Source organism: Prionailurus viverrinus, chromosome B2 (assembly GCF_022837055.1).
Source record: "Prionailurus viverrinus isolate Anna chromosome B2, UM_Priviv_1.0, whole genome shotgun sequence".
In the NCBI taxonomy this organism is placed as follows: Eukaryota; Metazoa; Chordata; class Mammalia; order Carnivora; family Felidae; genus Prionailurus; species Prionailurus viverrinus.
This window is the reverse complement of record NC_062565.1, coordinates 22,066,243-22,085,213: the sequence shown is the minus strand read 5'-3', so window position 1 is coordinate 22,085,213 and position 18,971 is coordinate 22,066,243. Positions and strand designations below refer to the sequence as shown.

Sequence of the window (18,971 nt, the reverse complement as noted above, 5' to 3'; positions counted from 1 at the left end):
GATAAATCCTCTATCATTGGTCTTTTACAGCCCTTTAGAAATGTGTTTGAATTCTCATGCACTAAATAGTAGACTCTGGAATTTTGCTAGTTTTCTTTCCTTGTTTCTGCAATAAATTTGGAAATACAAAATCCTCAAATGTAATGATGCCTGTTATGGGCTACACGCATTGGAATACAGCTTAACTCTGAAAGTACACATCATGGGCTCTAAGAAGGATTTAGAATACGTGTTGGTTTTTAAAATATATAGATTTTTATCTCGAAGGCAAATTTGCTATGCTTCCCCCATCCCACCTTTTTACTGAAGGAAAAAAGTCCTTTGTAAAAGAGTTCACATGCTCGCTGGGGGGATGCTGTGGTAGTGCCCAGACCTTCTCCCTCAGGACTAGGCATGCTGTCCCCGTGGCTCCCAGCTCTCACTAGGAACCCGACCTCACACTCATCGTGTCAGTTTTCCTAAGACTTCCATTATCATAGCTATTTTCTGAACGGTCTGTGGAAAGAGCCTCAGACCTCAGTCAAGTCCACTTCAGGGACAAAGGCTTCCTTCCTCCTTGCACTAAATATTTGGCTGGAAGGAGATACAATTCCTGTGTAGTTGGAGCAAAACTGGGGATGGAACTTCAAAAGTGTGTTTGTTGACTCGCATGGAGTGATCATTATATTATAAAGGTGTGAAGGGCATTTTAATCGACTCTACTCCAAACAAATGTGCATACACACACACACACACACCCCACACTTGAAGGAGATAAATGCACTTAGGGAAAGAAATAAAAATAAATTTTCATCAGATTTAAAAATACTGTGAAAAATATTAGCTGTGGAGTCTTTTCTCACCTGAAGTAATTGTATTAAAAAATATGAACAATAACAGTCTGCTCCCTAAATGTAATGAAATTGTGGTTATTACATTTCACTTAACATACAGGAATAGTGATTTAGTTTTTCTTTCTCTTACCCCACAATTGGGATAATAAACAGTTCTGCCCAGAACCCACACGTCATACTGATGATGTTCATTCTGACTCAGGGATCTCTTTTCCTCCTTTCCCATTTCCACTCTGGCTTCAACCAATTTCCCCACATTTATGTATGAATTTGCACTGTAAATGAAAGTGAGTACAAACCATATACCTTGAGTAGTTAGGGGCCAGAGACTTTTTTTCTAAGGAAGTGCTGTTTATTTTTAGTTCTGATTGTATTATTTGTAATTTCTTTATATATATAATGCATATGTATAAATATAGATGTATATATAAATTACACATATACATATGTACACATATGTATATCTCCACATAGATCAATAATTTTATCTAGATGCGTACATATAATGATATCATCATGCTTGCTTTTTTTCTCTCTTCCTCACTAGTTTCCCCTTTCCTTTTGCTTCTCCCTCCTTCCTACCCTCCCACCAAGGAATGCCTATCATCACCTATGTGTGTGCTTCTTACTCTTTTTTGCACTCACAACACTCTATTGACCTATGCATGAACACAGTTGCATGTAGAGAAGATCATAGGTACTCCTCCATATTTTGCTTCCTCAATACTACCTCTGTTGAAATCATCTGGCATAGGTCTAATTCATTCTTTTTTTAAAAGTAACAATTCATTGTGTGAATATATCCACCATTCCATTATTAAGAGATTTTTTTATTTTTTGCCACTATAAATAATGCTGCAGTAAATAATAGCCATCTTTATAAACTAGATTTTAAATACCTATGGTATGGATTTCTAAGAGTGGAGTTGTTAGCTCAAAGGCATATGTCCTCTTAATATCCTGAAACTGATAATCCTAAAACTGATCCTGCCAAATTGCATTCTAAGGAGGTTATGAAATTGTACATTTATATCAGCAATGTGTGTTTTTCTAGACATACATGCCAGCAACAGATATTACAGTTTTTCTAAATTTTTGCCTGTTGGATATAAATGACTTTGGCTTTCCCAATCCCAATGAATTTGAGCATGTTTTCATATGATTACAGGTTATATGGATTTTCTCTGTTTTGAATTGTTTCTTCATATACTTTATGTATTTTTCTATTGCTTGTCTTCAGATTGTCAATTTGTAAGAGATTTTTTTCTACATTAACCTTTTATCTCATATGTATGTTCTGAATATTTTTCCAGCTCTATCTTTTATCCATTGATTTCACTTGTGATATTTATATTTTGGTCATTTGTTCATATATATGGTCACTTATGGTATTTTGGTATGTATAAACCAAATATATATACATGTAAAATAATATATATAATTACACATGTATAGATAAATATATTAAGTACAAAAATATGTCAAGTGCATATACTTACATGTAACAAATATATACACCCAATAAAATATACATATATACTAAAATACCGAGATGTAAAATACGTTATTAAAACAACAAACAAAAAGCCCATGTACTTTTCTTACTCCATGAAACCAACAACTATGTTACATAATCTTACATACTGAGATCTATTTCTGGATTCTCTATTCTGTTCCATGAAACACTTCTGATAGTATGTTCTAATAGATACTTCTTATAGAAAGTGCTCTACTATTCATTCTTTCTTTGTATCATTTTCTTGATTATTGCCAAGTAATTACTCTTACAAATGAACTCTGTTATTTTATTCAAGACAAAAAAAATCCTCTGTTGTGATTCCAATTGGAAATGCACTATGTTTATATACTAATTTGGGGAGACTTAAAAAATGGAGATATCACATCTAAAACCATATTTGTCTTTTCATTGGTTTTTCATGTCTCTTTTTAAGATTTAATAGCTGCTTTATTTGCACTGTGTGTCTTGGTTTTTAAAATTTGTTTTTACATTTCATAGTTTTAGTAAGTTTTATATGTGGAATATTTTTTCTTATTTCTATTTCTAGGTCCTCACTGCTAAAGAGAAAGGCTATTGACTTTTTAAAATTTATTTTATATCCAGCCATCTTACCAGTTTTAACACTGTGCTTTTTTTCTTGAATCTGTTGGGTATATACATATATATATATATATATATATATACACACACACTATCATAGCATTAGCAAAATATGTAATTTTATTCTTTCCCAGTATTTATAGGATATTTCTCTTAAATTGTTCCTTTGCTGAAATCCTTAAAGCAATGCTTAACAACAACAACAACAACAACAACAACAAAAGAATGACAATAACAGGTATCTCTGCCTAATTTCTGATTATAATTAAATGAATTTTTTGCCACTTAGGATACCAAAAGTTGTTGGTTTGGGGTAAATAATCTTTATTATAATTGAGGAGATTTCTTTTACTTTTATCTTATTTAAAGTCTTTAAAAAAAACAGCTGCTGAGTTTAATATGTTCCTTTCAGTGAGTATTAGTTTGATTGCCTGGTTTTTATTTTATTTATATATAGGATTATATGGACAGCTTTTTTGATATCGAACCATTTTTGCTTTTTTGTGCATGTGTTTACTTGCTATATTTGTAATGTCTAGATAAATATTTACTAAAATATGTCAAATGTTAATAGCTATAACATAAAGGATTCCAGGATAAAATTAATTGGGGAAACACTGAACCAAACAGATTTAAATGGTACCTTCCTGAACTGTTAAGCTAATGTGTATTGTCAACCTACAAAAGGAGATTAGAGTATAAATGTTTAGTGAACTTTATTTGATGGTCTATATTTTATGAGCCATTACACGGGAGCAGTTTAGAGCAAAGCAAACTTTGGGAAATGCTTGTATGGAGATTATATACTAAGAATTTCAAATAATACTAAGAATTGCAAATAATTTTGGTACATAAAACCAAATAAATCATAAGAGTAGAGCTGATAAACTAAAAGCCACACTATAGGATTGCAAAGCCATTTGTGAAAAATAATTTAATTAACTAACATTTCGTATTAATTATACTCACTTTTAGTATGTAAGAATTTTACCAGGGTAGGCCCAAATTATTGGTGTTTGGCATTATACAGACCCATCTTAGAATATAAGGTGGTCCTGGAGCTGGATATGGTCCCAGGTCCAGCCAATTGTCACAGTATAATTCTAGGAAATAACACAATTGCACCTGTATCCCTTTCTACTATGCAACCCATGATATCATGACAATCATGATGTGATGACATAGATGGACTATCATGACATGACTTATGTGTGGCACTTACCAATGACATATTCCACTCTGAAGAAATCCTTTCTGGGGTCGTATGGACGATTGAAGTCAATCTGAATGAAGAAAGACTGTCCTCTACGTACAATCAGGTGGTTGTTTTCATACTTGTCAGTGTGGTGGTCCACTTTGTTGCTGTCCCATCTCTCCTTGAACAGGTGAACATTTGTGACATTAAGGTAGTCTACACACATAGAAAACAAGGGAAACCATTGAGTAACTTTGGTTTAACCACAAACTCAAAAAAAAAATAGATTGTTTTTTCTTGAAGAAGCAAGTTAATGAGGCCTGTTAGATAGAACCCTCTACAGGGGCTGGTGGATTTGGGGGTCAGTCTCTTGTGACATTCTTGTTCTAACAATGACTTTAAAAGCTTCCCCCCCTCTAATCTCATTTTATACCACAGGGCACTTTTGTAGGATAGACAGAGCAGTGTTGATGATGCCTCCCATACAGGTCTAGGTACAGAGAAACTAGGACCAGAGTTCAAGTCTTCACATTCCTACACTCACACTTCTTTCATGATGGCAGGTGGTCACCATCATGACTACCAACTCACTATGTCACTAACTAGGGATAAGCAGAGTATAGCCACTTCAATTTTCTTATCTTTAAAAAGGGAAGAATCAAATATGATAAACCCTCAAAGAGATGTTACAAGGACAAAGTTAACCTTTAACCCAAAATTCTCCTCTTACTTTAGAAAGGGTCAAAAACCTCCTTTTGTTATTTCTAAAAGTAGATCTGATTCCTCAAAGGCAAGAAAGAAAAGAACAAGTGTGGAGAAAGGATACTGACATTTCATTGAGATACATATAACGGTTTCCACTTTGAACATGCAGGAACAAGCTTCACATTTCCCTAGCTCCTAAATGACCAGTCTGGAAGTCAAACCATGGTATGCTGAAAAAATCTATAGGTTTTTCCTTTGGTTTTTGGAATTGGGAGAGTATATGTCAGTTATACACTTATTTGAGACATGATAGCACCAGGTAACAGTTAGATCCCCTCCCACATTTCTCCCGTTCCCTCTGCAAATGATCACTCAATGTGGAGGTCACTCTACCCATCTACATTGTAGTTTGCAAGATCTAGTCTAGAGACAGATTTCTGTGCTCACACTTGGAGTTCTAAAGGAGAATTCATGAGAGAGGCTGGTGGGGGTACACTAGCCTCCTGCCCACCCACCCTTTCCCTGAACCCACCTGTTGCATGCTTTGCCCTCACGGCTGTGAACACAGGGTGCACAGCTGCTGAGTCTGTATCATGCTGGAGCATCACCCTCAAAGACTCCAGTGCCTTCCTTTGCTTTTACACAGGAATCCTGTGTAAAAGGACACCTGGTCCCCTCTGAACCCATTTTTGTCTCATAGGTGAAATCAAGAAGTTGGACTCATTAAGATACTCTCCAGTTCAAAAGTCTAGGAGTTCCTGAAACATTCTTCATTAATTCAAAGTCCAGGTAATCCTGAGTTTGAATCTCAGGCGTCTTAATTACTTAGGTAAGGGATGTTGCCTCATAGCAGCTGAGTTTTTTCTCACCTTTCAAATGAGGATACTAAAACTTTGAGAATTTCTACAAAGATTCAATGACATAACATGATGACGGCTCTCATACTATGCCTGGCATATAGTGGGGCCATAGTCTTACTTGTGGAGAGCTTAAATATAAACTCTGATGGTCGGTGTGATGCTCAGTGGGTTACTGTGACTGTGATATTACAGCACATGGAAAGTGCAAGATACAGTTTTATTTTTACCCCATCGCAGAACCCTGAACATGGTCCCCTGAAGGGCACTTTCCTTCCATTATGCTGTGGGTGGAAGATGTTTAATTCTCTAGACCTCTCTCTTCTAAGCTGCCTTTCCCCTAAGTTCTCTGACCTTATTAAGGTTACAGTCCCCAGTGTTAAGCCAACTTCAGAAAGAGCTAGAGAATCATAAATGTCTTAGTTGAAAAGGACCTTAGTAATCAACTCATCTGGTCATCTTTCTTCACACTGTACCTTTCCATAACGTTTCATTTTGTTTAAATGTCTAAAAACTTAATCCTCAGAAATGGGTTTAATCAGGTCTCCATCAGCATGATTGGAAGGAATGCACTGATATAGCCTCACAGAATCTCTGAGGGCAAAGGCACTTTCTAGAGCATCTGATAGACCTATGTACTGCATGAAACATCTTGAAAGCCCGAATGCTTAGGCTTTTTGTCTTCATCTGAATGGGAAACCCACTATCTTGCAAGGCGAACAGTCCATTTTTAAACAATTTTAATTATTTGAAAAACTCCCGTAAGATGAACTGACATTTGCTTCCTTGCAATTTTTCTAACAATGGATCCTGGTTCTGACTTCTGGATAAATATAGAATGCATTCTATTCATTTCATCTGGTACTCCTTAGGTATGTAAAAGCTTCTATTCCTTTGACTAAAACATTCACCATTTCTTCCACTGTTCTTTTCCAGACCTTTTACCCACTACTTTGTTCTGGAATATATTCCATTTTATAAATTCCCAATGAAAAACAATGAGACCACTACATCTTTCCAAATAAATAGTATATTTCTGTTATTTCAGTCCAAGATATCATTAGTATTTTAAATAGTTCTATCTTGTTATTGATCAACGTGAAGCACCTGATAAAGAGAAAGCCTTAAAAATACATTGTGATGTCATTTCTATGATTAGGATTCAATCTAGACCCTTAGAAACCACTCACTTATGTTGCTATTTAGCCATATCTATGCAAAGATTTTCTTCTTTGTAGCTCAGTGTTAAGGTTTTACATGTATCTATGTTGAATTTCGTCTTATTGCATTTGGTTAATTGCTCCAAGCTTTTAATGTAATTTTAGACCCTAAGCATATATTCCGTGTATTTAATACTCTCCCCAACTTGCTGTCCTCCAGGAATTTTATGTGTGTCATTTTATGTTGCCATTCAAGATATGAATATAAATGCTGGTTAGGTCACTGCCTAGTAAATACAACCTAGATAAATAAACAGTGGTAGATACTAAAAATTGAAAAGATAGTTATGACATGGCACCATAAATATTCTGATAAAGTGGTACAGGGTATTTGATGGAGGAGGGTATCTGGAAGGTATAGGGAACCTGTAACCAAGATTTGGCAGGGGGTATTAAGGAAGCTCCTTGGAGGAAGTGAGGTATATAAACAATGGTCAGAAAGGTGAGCAAGTTTTCCAGGTAGAAAAAGGGGTGGGGAAGGATGTTTCAGGGAGAGAGGAGGATGAGTGAAGACTGAGGCAAGAGAGTGCGTAGTTTACTTAAGAAATTGAAGCATGATTGGTTGGCTGGAATGTGCTAGTGGGACCACAGAGGAAAAGTAAGCCGGAGCCACTCATGCCAGTCCTGTAGATCATGTGAGTAATTTGGATTTTAACGACACTGGGGATCCAGTGAAAAATCTGATACAGCAAAATGACATGATTAGATTTATGTATATAAATTTCAACTGCTTCTGGTGACAGAGTAAGAAAAGGAATAGATGGTGGCAGTGTTGGAGGCAGGAAGGTCGGCTGAGAGTCTGCTATGGCACTCCAGGTGAAGGATGGGATGAGTCTAGTCTGCCTCCAGGTGATGAAAGCACTGGTTCTGGAGCACTGCCAGGATTTGTCTCATCTCATCCCACCACCTCTTCCATGATAATGTGCCCCTGAAAATAAGTATATTGGCTTTATGCCTTTGCTTCCCAAGCAGCCTTGCCAAAGGGAAATATAAAGCTAGAAAGACAAATTCAAGGTTTTTTTTGTTTGTTTGTTTGTTTTGTTTTAATATCTGGCTCTCACTGGTTTTATTCTTATTGCAAATGAAAACTCTGGCTTTCTAGTTCCATGAACTTGTATAATGAATTTGGTTAATGTCTAGTGAGTCTGGTTAAAGTCAGTCTATCCCTGAAGTAGTGAAACACAGTACTACTTCTGTGGGGTACTGATATCTATTGGAAGAATAAGAGTTCCACGGTTAAACCAGTTTGGGAAAATGCTGCTTAACCAAAGTCAATCAGGATTCTTGAAGGATTTATGGGAGACTTTAATATATCGATGTGCATTGTAAATATCCTATAGGTGCCATGTTTTCCAAACTTAAATGCTCATGGGGACTATTTTCTGTGGAGTTCAGTGTTTTGCAGAATATGTTCCGGGTGATGCTTCACTACTTACTAATTGTGCAACCTCAGAGAAGTTATTTAATCTCTCTGAGCTTCAGTTTTCTTTCCTTTAAAAAGATAATGGAATGTTTGCTTTACAGGGTTTGTGTAGGGATTAAATGAAAAAATGTATATAAACTGCTTTAGCACAGTGTCTGGCCCTAGCAAATTCTCACAAATTATTTTCATTGTATTATCATTGTCATTATTAAGAGAGGAGAATAGCCTAGTGGATAAGAGTATAGATTTTCGAGGCAGATTTTCTGGACTCAAATCCCAGTTCTGGCACTGACTATCACCATGACTTTGGACCAGTTATACAAACTTTTTGTGCCTCCATTTTATCACCTGCAAAATGGGGAGGTGTATTCTGAGAAGACAGGCTTGCTTTTCTTTTCTTGCATTGCCACAAGTGGATGAAATAAATTTCCCCTCCTTATTCCCCTCCATATTCCCAGAATATGTTTTTCCTTTTTTTAATAAAAATTTATCATCATGAAGCACTTTGTGTCATCTTAATATAGGCCATTTATCTATGAAACTATAAGCCTTTGCGGACAAGATCTCATCTTCACTGTACCTGGGAAGACGTGAAAAGACGCCATGGGAAATATGCCACTTTTTACTTTAAACAAATGTAATGCCTGAAAATTTGGAACTTAGAGTTGGTTATTCATCATAAAATGGATATTCTGTTTATCAGAAGATTAATCACGGGAGTCCTTTGAATGTTATTTATCAGACAATTTCATTCTTAACAGATACCAATTTCAGGACTATATATAGTATATTGTATATATGTGTGTATAGTATATTATATATTGTACAGCGTTGAAGATAGTGACCTGTGGTTTCATAATATGAGGCCCCTAGAGTAGCACTTTCATTTCAGACAGGAATAAAGATTCCATGCCTTGGGGCGCCTGGGTGGCGCAGTCAGTTAAGCGTCCGACTTCAGCCAGGTTACGATCTCGCGGTCTGTGAGTTCGAGCCCCGCATCAGGCTCTGGGCTGATGGCTCAGAGCCTGGAGCCTATTTCCGATTCTGTGTCTCCCTCTCTCTCTGCCCCTCCCCCGTTCATGCTCTGTCTCTCTCTGTCCCAAAAATAAATAAACGTTGAAAAAAAAAATTAAAAAAAAAAAGATTCCATGCCTTGATAGTGCATAATTCATATATTACTTATAACATAAGGTAAATGAGAGTACTAATAGATTCTTTTGAGTCTATAAAACATAAGCCAAAAAAACCACTACGGTTTCATAGTGAAAGCAAAAATATATATAATATGTTTATATTTGTCACATAAATATATATTAAATATATTTATAAATATAAATTAAATAATAATATATAAAATAAACATATGTTAGCATATACATGAAGAATTTGTTTTAAAATAATGTAGTCTGCAATGTTATAATTTTGATAATGCTTATTCTAAGTATGGAGTTTTAAAAAATTCTATTTTTTTCTAAATGATCTTTTCATTCTTTACTGCAACAATCCTCCAACAGGTCAGTGCCTACAGGAAAAAAGGAAAAAAAAATCATGGAAAACTACGGTTGTACTCTATGTGGGGAAAAAACCAAGGCAATGATTAGTAAGATTTCCCTTTGTAATCTCTTAAAATAAAACTGCATATTAAAATAATTTAAACCAATGAAAACATTTCATTTAAAAAATAAAACTTGACCAAGACACGGAAGATTAAAAGCGACATTAAAAGTAAGAGTTTAAAGAACTAATGTTGTAGACTTTAGTCAAATGGACAAGACATATGGAAGGGTAACCAGCAGGGTTGTTTATCATTAGAGGGAGAAGGAAAGGACAGCATAGCTCTGTGGATTTGCTAGGGGTTGGCCTGAGCACTGGGGAATAAGGTGAGGTCCTCAAACCACTGATTAAACAACACTTCTTTCATTGCTCATGGACAGTCACCACAGATCAAGCTTTGTATTTGGTGTTTACAATACCTAGCAATAGCAAGGGGTCTATAGATGTTGGTTGTAAAATTTGAGCATAGATATAAAAACATCATAGTTCTTTCTCTTGTCCATTTTGGTCAGCGCTGTCATGTAGTAAACAGTAAACACTCATTAAGCTGGCATATTGATTTCTGCTTTGCTTATTGGATTAATGAGACATAGTTTAGATTGAAGGAGACTTCTCATCTAGGCTCCATTCGCCATAAACAGGAAATGAATTTGCTTCTCCCTGTCCAAGCCCGGTTCCTGGCAAAATAGAGCCACTCATTGCTAAGCTACTTTGTTTTTGTTTTTGTTTTTGTTTTAGAGAGATATTGTAGCTGGAAAGTTGGCAGCTTGCTCTTTCAAAGTGACAGCTTTCAAAAAGTCTACCTAACACAATTTAGCCTAATTCCAAACACATCAGAAAATGGACTGGTTAAAAAAAAAAAAAATCTCTCCTCATGAGCCAGCTGCTTCCTGGTCCTCCTACCCTTTCCCTAATATGAAAAAAAGTAGATTATTTTCTCCTTAGGTTGTAAAAATATTCTTTGGAGAATGATTATACCTGTCACAGATGGAATCTTGAGATAAGTTAAATGTTTAGGTTCATATCCTAGGAATTCCCTAGTGAAATGAAATCCCCATGCAATCTTTGGTAATATTATTACCAAAGTGTAGGCATAAATACTGTCCATGGGGAAGTAGGTCTACTTATTGTTGAAACAACAGGATAAAAGTTCCTTTCTCATATTTCCTTTGGAAACCTCAAGTTTTAAAGTATCATTAATTAGAATGATTAAAAACATTTTCTTAAAAAGAAGCTTATTGTTTTTCAATTGTTGCTATTCAAATGTCCTGTACTGTAAACTGTATAAGAAATGCTTAGCTGCCCAGAGCAAGCTGGAGTAAGAAGTGAGACCAGCATCTTCTCCAGGGACTGAAATCTGTCTGGCCTACCTCTCCTCTTGCTGGAAGTATCTCAACAGCAGCCTCCAAGTATATTTCCTTCTCTCCATTTCCCCCTCACCTTTAGAATTGCCTTCATGAAACATAATTCTGATGATTTCATTTTGCTATTTAGAATCCTTTGCAAGGAGGAAAGGTAAGGTCTCAGTGTACCTCAGTGTACAATAGGTCCCTGTCTACTTTCCCCAGGCTTATCCCCCACCATATCCCCATTACTTGATAAATACTGTTCTCTCTGCTAGAAATGCAGTTCCCATGCATTGCCTGTCTGGAAGACTCCTATTCATCCTCTGAGACCCAACTCAGTTGTCCTCTTTCTCACTGTACCCACACCAAGTTATTCCTTTCTCTGTTCTTTGGCTTCAATAGGCATAATTTCCGTTACGCTATTTTTGCATGGAATTTCAATGATCTTTTCTGTGTCTATATCATCTACTAAATGGAGAGCCACTTGAAGCCAGGGATTGGCTTACTCATCTTTGTGTCCCCAGAGAGAACTTAGCATAGTTCCTGACACACAGGTGGCAGTCATTAAATGCTTTTACACAAACCGAATGAAAGAATGAATTGATTCTATACAACCTCATTTCTGAATCATACATTAAATGTCTCTCTTATTCTTTAAAAAATCTTCAACCCAGAGAGGTTTACTCTGCACAAAGGAGAGATTTATAATTAACTAGTTAACTAGTTGATCTGGTTCTGACAGGGAATGGGGTGGGAAGGAGGAGATGCTCAGAAAGGTACAAGACTCCATTAGCTTGAAAGATTCGAGATCTCTCCTGCATTTGATTTTTTTTTTTTTTTAGAAATCCAGACTTGCTTTCCAGTTGAATTCATCACATTAGATGTATCCAATAAGGATTATAATCATTACTGTAAATGATCACTATGGTTAACAATGCAGAGTCAAACCAGACCAAGAATATGAGGTTATCTTCCTGAACATTACATCTCCTAAAATAACCTTTGAGACCAGGAAAGCTGTAAAGAGATTTTCAGAAATAACCACTGAGCATGCAGAACAGTCTAATAGGAAGAGATGCAAATCTAGAAATCTGAGGAGATTTTCACATACCATTCTCAGCTACAACTGAGTTCGGAAGAGGGCATTAAGGACCCCTAAAAACACATGAAGATGTCAAACATCACCAGTGAGACTAGCTGGTCCTATCTCTGGGGTTTCACTGTCACCTCAAATATTTCAATTTTTTGTAAATAGTGTGCTGTTGGATGGGAGGAACTTTATGTGAGTTTATACAATCTGAAATGTAGGCTAAAGTCATTCTTAACCAAATACTCACAAAAGCTATGAATTAAGGGTATTATTCACATTCAGTGTATATTATATACATCGACTGCCACAAGGCTGTTTGAAGCGAAAAATCTGCCATTTCCCCCCTTTCCTCCTCTTGCTTTTCTGCCTTTTCAGTCAGCTTGGTACAAGTAGCTTGCTAAAGGGACGCTTTTGGAAAAAATGAGGAGAGTTTGCCTTACGACTTTGAGAGCCAAAGCGTCCTCAGGCAGGGGCTCAGGGAGATCCAAGCCCTCCTGGACGCCCCTAGTGGTCACTCCATAAACTGCAAGAAGACAGAAGTTAAATACCGTGACTGCTTTAGCAGGGGATAACTTGGGACAAGTTGATGTATTTCGTGTCAGAGAAATTTGAAATATAAAGGATAAGTAGGAGACAGTCCTCCTTGATCAGGTGGTTTATATGCTGGTATTTTTCTTCTGTTCTACTCATCTAGGACTTTCCTCTATGCTCCCTGGATTCTGAGACCCTGTTCTCATAGTGAGTAGCAATTAGTTCACATTAAATGCATGCATGTTTATGAAATCTGGAACATGCTATTAATAATAAGATTATAATGGCTCTAGGACTGATGAGTCATTCAATTCTCCAGTGACTGACTGTTCATTCATTGTACAGTCATTGGACACTCACACACCTCTGCCAAGGTCTGTAATAGGTATCCCAGAATGTCACTTGGGCTGTGGATACATGATGACTGATTTTCCAAATAATTCTCTTCAATATAATTCCCCACCTGTGCCTCCAAAAATAAACAAAAAACAGTAAACCTAGGTTTGTTTGTTTTTTAAATCAACCCACCTGCTCAAGTTTTCTGGAAGTTTTGATTTCTTATTAGCAACATTTTGTTCAGATTTCAGGTAGACAGACCCTGCAGGTGGTTATACATTCCCCTTGGAAGTGGTGGGCCCCTTTCACTGTGGTGGGCCCCTAACCTAGTAGGGTATGATAACGTGCTTCTGAATCAAGGAGCATTTGTAGGTCACGTCCTATGGATCAGGTGTCTCATGGGCACTGGTCATTTGATCACAATGGCAACTGTAAAGTAGGTATTGCTTCCATTTTCCTGATGGAGAAAATGAAGCTCCCCTGGGTGACAAAGTAAGCAAGTGGCAAATGTGGAAACAGAACCCAGGTCTTCTGAGTCTCGGACCGGGGTGTTCTTTGCTACATCTCACTGTCTCTGTGCACATTTCTCTTCACTGATCCTGTGCCCCTCTCTTTTTCTGTTCTTCCTTCCCTCTTCTTTTAGCACCTTGGCCACCATTCCCCAGGGCCCAGAGTCTTCTCTGCCAGAGGGGAATTTTTCGAGAAAACTGAATACACCAAGGTAATCTGCTTGATAATTTTACATGCTCATGCTTTCCAATTTTATTTACATTCAAAAGATGGCAGGCAGGAAGGAAGGAAGGAAGGAAGGAAGAAAGAAAGGATCCTATCTTAGATTGGTCCGTGAAGGAGTGGACATTAATTACTTGCTTTGGCCTCAGTTTCCTCACCTGTAACATGAGAATTTAGATGATTGAATCTTCCTCACCTATAACATGAGGATTAGCAAGTCCTTTTTAACTCTGTTCTGTGGCTCTACTGATGAAGTTGTAGAGAATGTGGCACCCACCTGGGAGAGATAGCTCAGAACTACAAGTTCACAAGTTTGTCTGGACCCTTCTATTAAACTGAAGATGCCCTTCTGTGAGTTCCCTCCTCCAAATTTGGATGGTACCTTAATGGATGGTACTAGATCTCTCTCTGTTTTCACAATTGAATATCAACCGGCTAGATATGATAGTAACACAATCAAATCTGTCCACAATGTCAAGAAATTCTGATTTGCTGGACTTGTTAGTGATCGGCATTGTTCTTTTTCTTTGCTTTCAACTGCTGACCTCTTTCTGATGAGGCAAATTAGCCACACACCCCAAGGTGATGGTGGGCACCTACCCAAGCAAGTGGGTGTTCACACCCAATGAAACTTAGCACAGAGCCCCCTCAGGACCAAAAATGGGCTTGGTGCATGTGTGCTACTGACAAAAAGTGCTCCCTGCTAGATGCCATTCAGGGACATGAGTCTGAATGTCCCTGCCATGGCCCAAGGGAATGGCACCTGTGTCACCAAGCCACTGCTGGCACCTGGGTCCCATCACAGCTGACAGGGCTGAGTGGAGGTCAGCTTCTGGCTGCTACTCCCAGAGCAGGTCCCTGGGGATCAGTGGAGGCAAGAGCAGGGGAAGCAGCTTGCCTCACCTGCTCAGCAGGCTGCTCTGGAGACAAATAGAGGGTTTCCATCTCCATTACTGTCAGAGTCTGGCATCTTTCTCCAGCTCTGAAATTCACAGTGATGGAGAGAGGAGGGAGGAGGGAGAAGGAAGGAGGCACAAGCCAGACAATCAAAACAGCCACAATATTTTGGAAGTGGAAACTTCCAGCTAGAGAGTATTTTTAAAACAGAACGGTAGCCCTGGAAGAGGCACCCGCTAAGCCAGCGCCCTTGTTTTATAGAGGAAATAGCCAAGAGGTAGAAAGACAAAGTGACTTCCCTGGGATCACAAAGCTATTAAGTGGCAGAACTAGGACAAGAATCTGAGTCTTTGGTCCTTTGACCACTCCAAAGAAGGCCTGGGAGTCTTTTCTTTAATACCAGACACTGGCAGGGGCACCTCTTTTGTGGGAGCTTAGTGGAGACAAAGGGTGCTGACCCAGCCAGCACCTGCAGGGAGAAGCAGGTGGCTGTGCCTGTACCTTGCAGGTTGAAGCCCCGGGGGGTCAGCCCCTGCAGCTCCACAGTGGGGAGGTCATCCTCTGCCGCATTGGAGGCGTTTCGGGGCAGGGCTCGCCTGCCTCCAAGTGCAGGTGCGGAGGTCTCCGACATTCTTAGCTTCACAAGCTCCTTGGGAGGAGGGATGGGGGGGGGAGGGGAAGGGAGACACAGAAAAGGAATGTGAGGTGAATTACATTGGAGACAAGGATTCAAAAATAGAGAAACAGACATATCTGTGTGAGATAGCACTGGAGCAACACATTTTGAGTTTCGCATAAATAAAACTTGCGAAGTGGCAGTAAGGATTAGTCTAATGATGGAGTATAGCTCCCCAAGGATCTTGGGGAGATTTCTTGTTTGTCAAAACATATGGAAAGCAGAAGAAAAGGGCGTTATTTGAAGAAATGAAAAATGTAAACGATTTTAGAAAGCAGGTTTTTTTTTAATCCCTTCATTACCTCTAAAGGCTGTATCTTTGTGAGAAATGTTTACTGTCATATGCCTGTATGTATGTCCATTTCATACAGGCTTAGGAAGCCTAAGTTACTTTTAAGAACAACCTCATCCAGCCGTGTTTAGATAAGCAGCATCCTCTAAAGCATTCATGTTTGCAGTGTAATTCAACCTATGTTTAATGAGGGCCTACTATGTGCCAGGCTGTGATGTACACCGGAGAACGAAACAGAAGATTGTTGACCTAGAGTCTAGTGAGGGTTAGGGTGGAGCCCACACTTTCCAGAAGTAAACACAAAGGGGTATAAGAAGGTGGCCATTACTTTGGAGCCAGGACCACACAGAGGAGAAGGCAGATGGAGTCTGTGGGGGGGGGGGGGGGGGAGGGGGACATTGGCAATTTTAAATAAGGCTATAAATAGCCTTTCTCTAAATGTACTTGGTCAGTGGTGCTAACAGTGCCTTAGCTCCAAGCCTACTTCCCTTTCCTCCGGAGTTTGTGCAGGCAAGGAGCCAGCTCAAATACCACACACCTCACTGTCACTCCCCAGTCTGTACTTGTTGACCGACTGACCAAATAAAGGGAGCCCTTGTTTCTGACCCAAATGAAGCTTTCACCTTGATCACCTGGATCACCCAGTCATGACTCTTGGCTATTTGGCTTTTTTTTTTTTTTTCAAAACCAAGCACACCCTCCAAAGATGAAGAGCCTCCACTATAGAGGCAAACCAGAGTAGACTGTTCTAGAAGCAAAGGCAACACAGCTGGAGACAAGATAATCACTTACTAGGGTATTTGGTCTGGGACGGAGATAGCAATGTTTCCAAGTATAAAGTCTGAATAGGTTTCCATAAATATCTACAGACATATTTACACAAAGTCTCCAGTGAACTCAGGGGACAAGGAGAAAGGGTTAATGATGGAGGGAACACAGGGGAAAAAGCAGTCCTCTGCAGGGGAATAACAAGGGTGGGCTTAGGATCACTAGGGGAGAGAGGGTTTGGGGGTAGCACAGAGCAGAGCCCAGCAGGGCACTGGCCTGTTGGGAGAGAGAACCCAGAAAGCAGAGAGCTGGGGATCCCCAGGTGCTTGGCCAGTAAGAGGATCTTGTGCAGGCCTGGCTGGGTGGGCAGAAGCACTCCCTTCTCACAGGTGAGTGGGGGGTAGGGGACTAGGCAGGTGCTCAAGTTCAGCTCTCGAATTGGTAGGGGAACAGAGGATGCACAAGGACAGAAAGCCGAGCCAAGTAGGTGTTCTTACCTAGCTCTATCTCCCTATCTCTCTCCATCCTTCTGTCTCACCCCTCCAGAGTCCTCCCTTGGGGGAGCACTCCCAAGTCCCTCATTCCCAGCTAGTGGCCTTCTTGCAAGCAGTGCCTTCAGGGCTACTTGGAAGAGAACCGGAGGAGCCCCCTCTGATGGAAGTGGCGCTGGGTAGGCGCGGAGATAGGGACTAGGAACAGAACTGGACAAGGAAGCTGCCCCTCCCCCGCCCCCTACACCCGGAGCAGCCCTCTGAGGGATTTCCGGAAACCCCAGGCAGGGGGCAGACCAAGCGGGGGGGGGGGGGGGGGGGCCCTTGGCTCCTGGTTGCAGGCTCGCAGCTGCCGGGCTGCTTACCTGCGGTCCCCTCCCGAGGTGCCCTAGCCTCAGGCAGGCGCTGTGCTGCTCAGGGACACTTCCTCAAAAGGACGCAGTTAAAAGGACAAGAAAGTTGGCTCTTAAATAACATCCTAACAGCCCCCACCCTCTTCCCCCGTCCCACAGGGTTTTCTCCTCCCCCTTCTTGACAGCTGGAGCAAACCAAGCAGCTTCTAGGACTTCCTATTTACTTCTGCCACCCTGCTGTGTTATTCCGGAGTGAGCCCCTCCTCCCACCCACAGCCCCCCTGACTCCCAAGTGTCCAGCCCTGCTTCTCCTGGCCGTCCCCACCTTCGGTTCTGCAGCCCCTCTCCGGTGCCAAGCAGACCCTGCCTCTGCCCTTTGGTCAGAGAGGCTGGAAATGTCTTTCTGCACAGGGCAATGTCCCTGCCCTCCGGAATTCTGAGGGCCACTGGTGCGGCTCGGATGAAGAGTGCCTCTGCCCTCTTGCAGACAGGTCACAGACAGCTGTGACCATGCATGAAGCATCCCCTTCTTGTGTAAATAAGGCTGAGGGTCCTGGTCTACGTGCTGAAAACATCCATGGGAACTTCAGCTACCACCTTACTGCAAGACTTCCCACAGGAGGGGACGAGTAAATAACTTAGAGTGTCAAAAAAATTAGAAAATAACATCTTTTTTTTTTCCCCCTGAAAACCATTCTGGTTTATCTTCAAATAACAGGAGAAATAGAAAATTTTTCTTCTATGTATATATTTTTTTCTGAGTCTTTGTATCTCTAAATAGTCCTATTTTCAAACAACCTATTTTTAACCTTCTTTACTGTCTTCAAATTTCTGACCTTGCCCCTTGATCTAATTTCATAGAGAGCACGGTAAAAAAATGCCATTGGTTAGGGATTCTCTACATTTTCTGCTACTGATCTATGAACTTGCCTGCAAACTTACCCACCTTTTCCCTTTCTTCCTCTCATTCAAGTGGGGAAGGTTCCCACCTACCCCCTTGTTCATGGCAAAGTGCCCTGGGCCTTGCTGTTTTGCCTGTGGTCCATGCCACCTTCTTCTCCAGGGCCTTGCTGTGTATCTGTTCTCTCTCCTGTCTCACTGTCTCCAAGCTCTCACTGTCTCCAAGCTCTCACTGTCCTGCAGCTGCTTCCCAATAGCATTTACACAACTTCAAGGCAAGTCTCTTCAATACTTTTTACAACTCTCCCTCAGCCCAGCGCCCCCCCCCCCCCCCCGCCACCAGCTATTGTTCACCATTGCAAGCTTCTGGCATCTGCCCCCATCATTCTGTTGAAACCAGCCCAAGCTCACCAATGGCCCACACCAAATCCAAAGGACAGGATTTGGTTATTTACTTGACCTTTGGAGACATTGAACTTGCCTGCTCTTGCCTGAAAGGTCTTCCCCTCCCCACTCCCACCTCTGAGACACTCTGGGGGGGGGGGTTCCTCCAGTGCTGCACACACCCCCTTGGATAACTCTATGTCCCCCTTGCTCTCATTTCCCATGTGTCTCAGGACACATCTGTGTCCTGACATGTCCCAAATCTACGT

At 40.1% G+C, this 18,971-nt stretch overlaps 1 protein-coding gene across 1 annotated transcript in view; it reads right to left on the bottom strand.

The window, feature by feature from the left end:
• The window catches only part of F13A1 (coagulation factor XIII A chain), a 163,846-nt gene extending 146,303 nt beyond the window's left edge, over positions 1-17,543 (bottom strand). The window contains exons 1-3 of the mRNA XM_047860279.1: positions 17,431-17,543; positions 15,340-15,487; positions 4,175-4,363 (exon numbers count right to left, since the gene is read on the bottom strand). Coding sequence (XP_047716235.1) covers positions 4,175-4,363; positions 15,340-15,469 — 319 coding nt within the window. The 5' untranslated portion in view covers positions 15,470-15,487; positions 17,431-17,543. The remainder of the gene's footprint in view (positions 1-4,174; positions 4,364-15,339; positions 15,488-17,430) is intronic.
• Between the last annotated feature and the right edge of the window lie 1,428 nt (positions 17,544-18,971).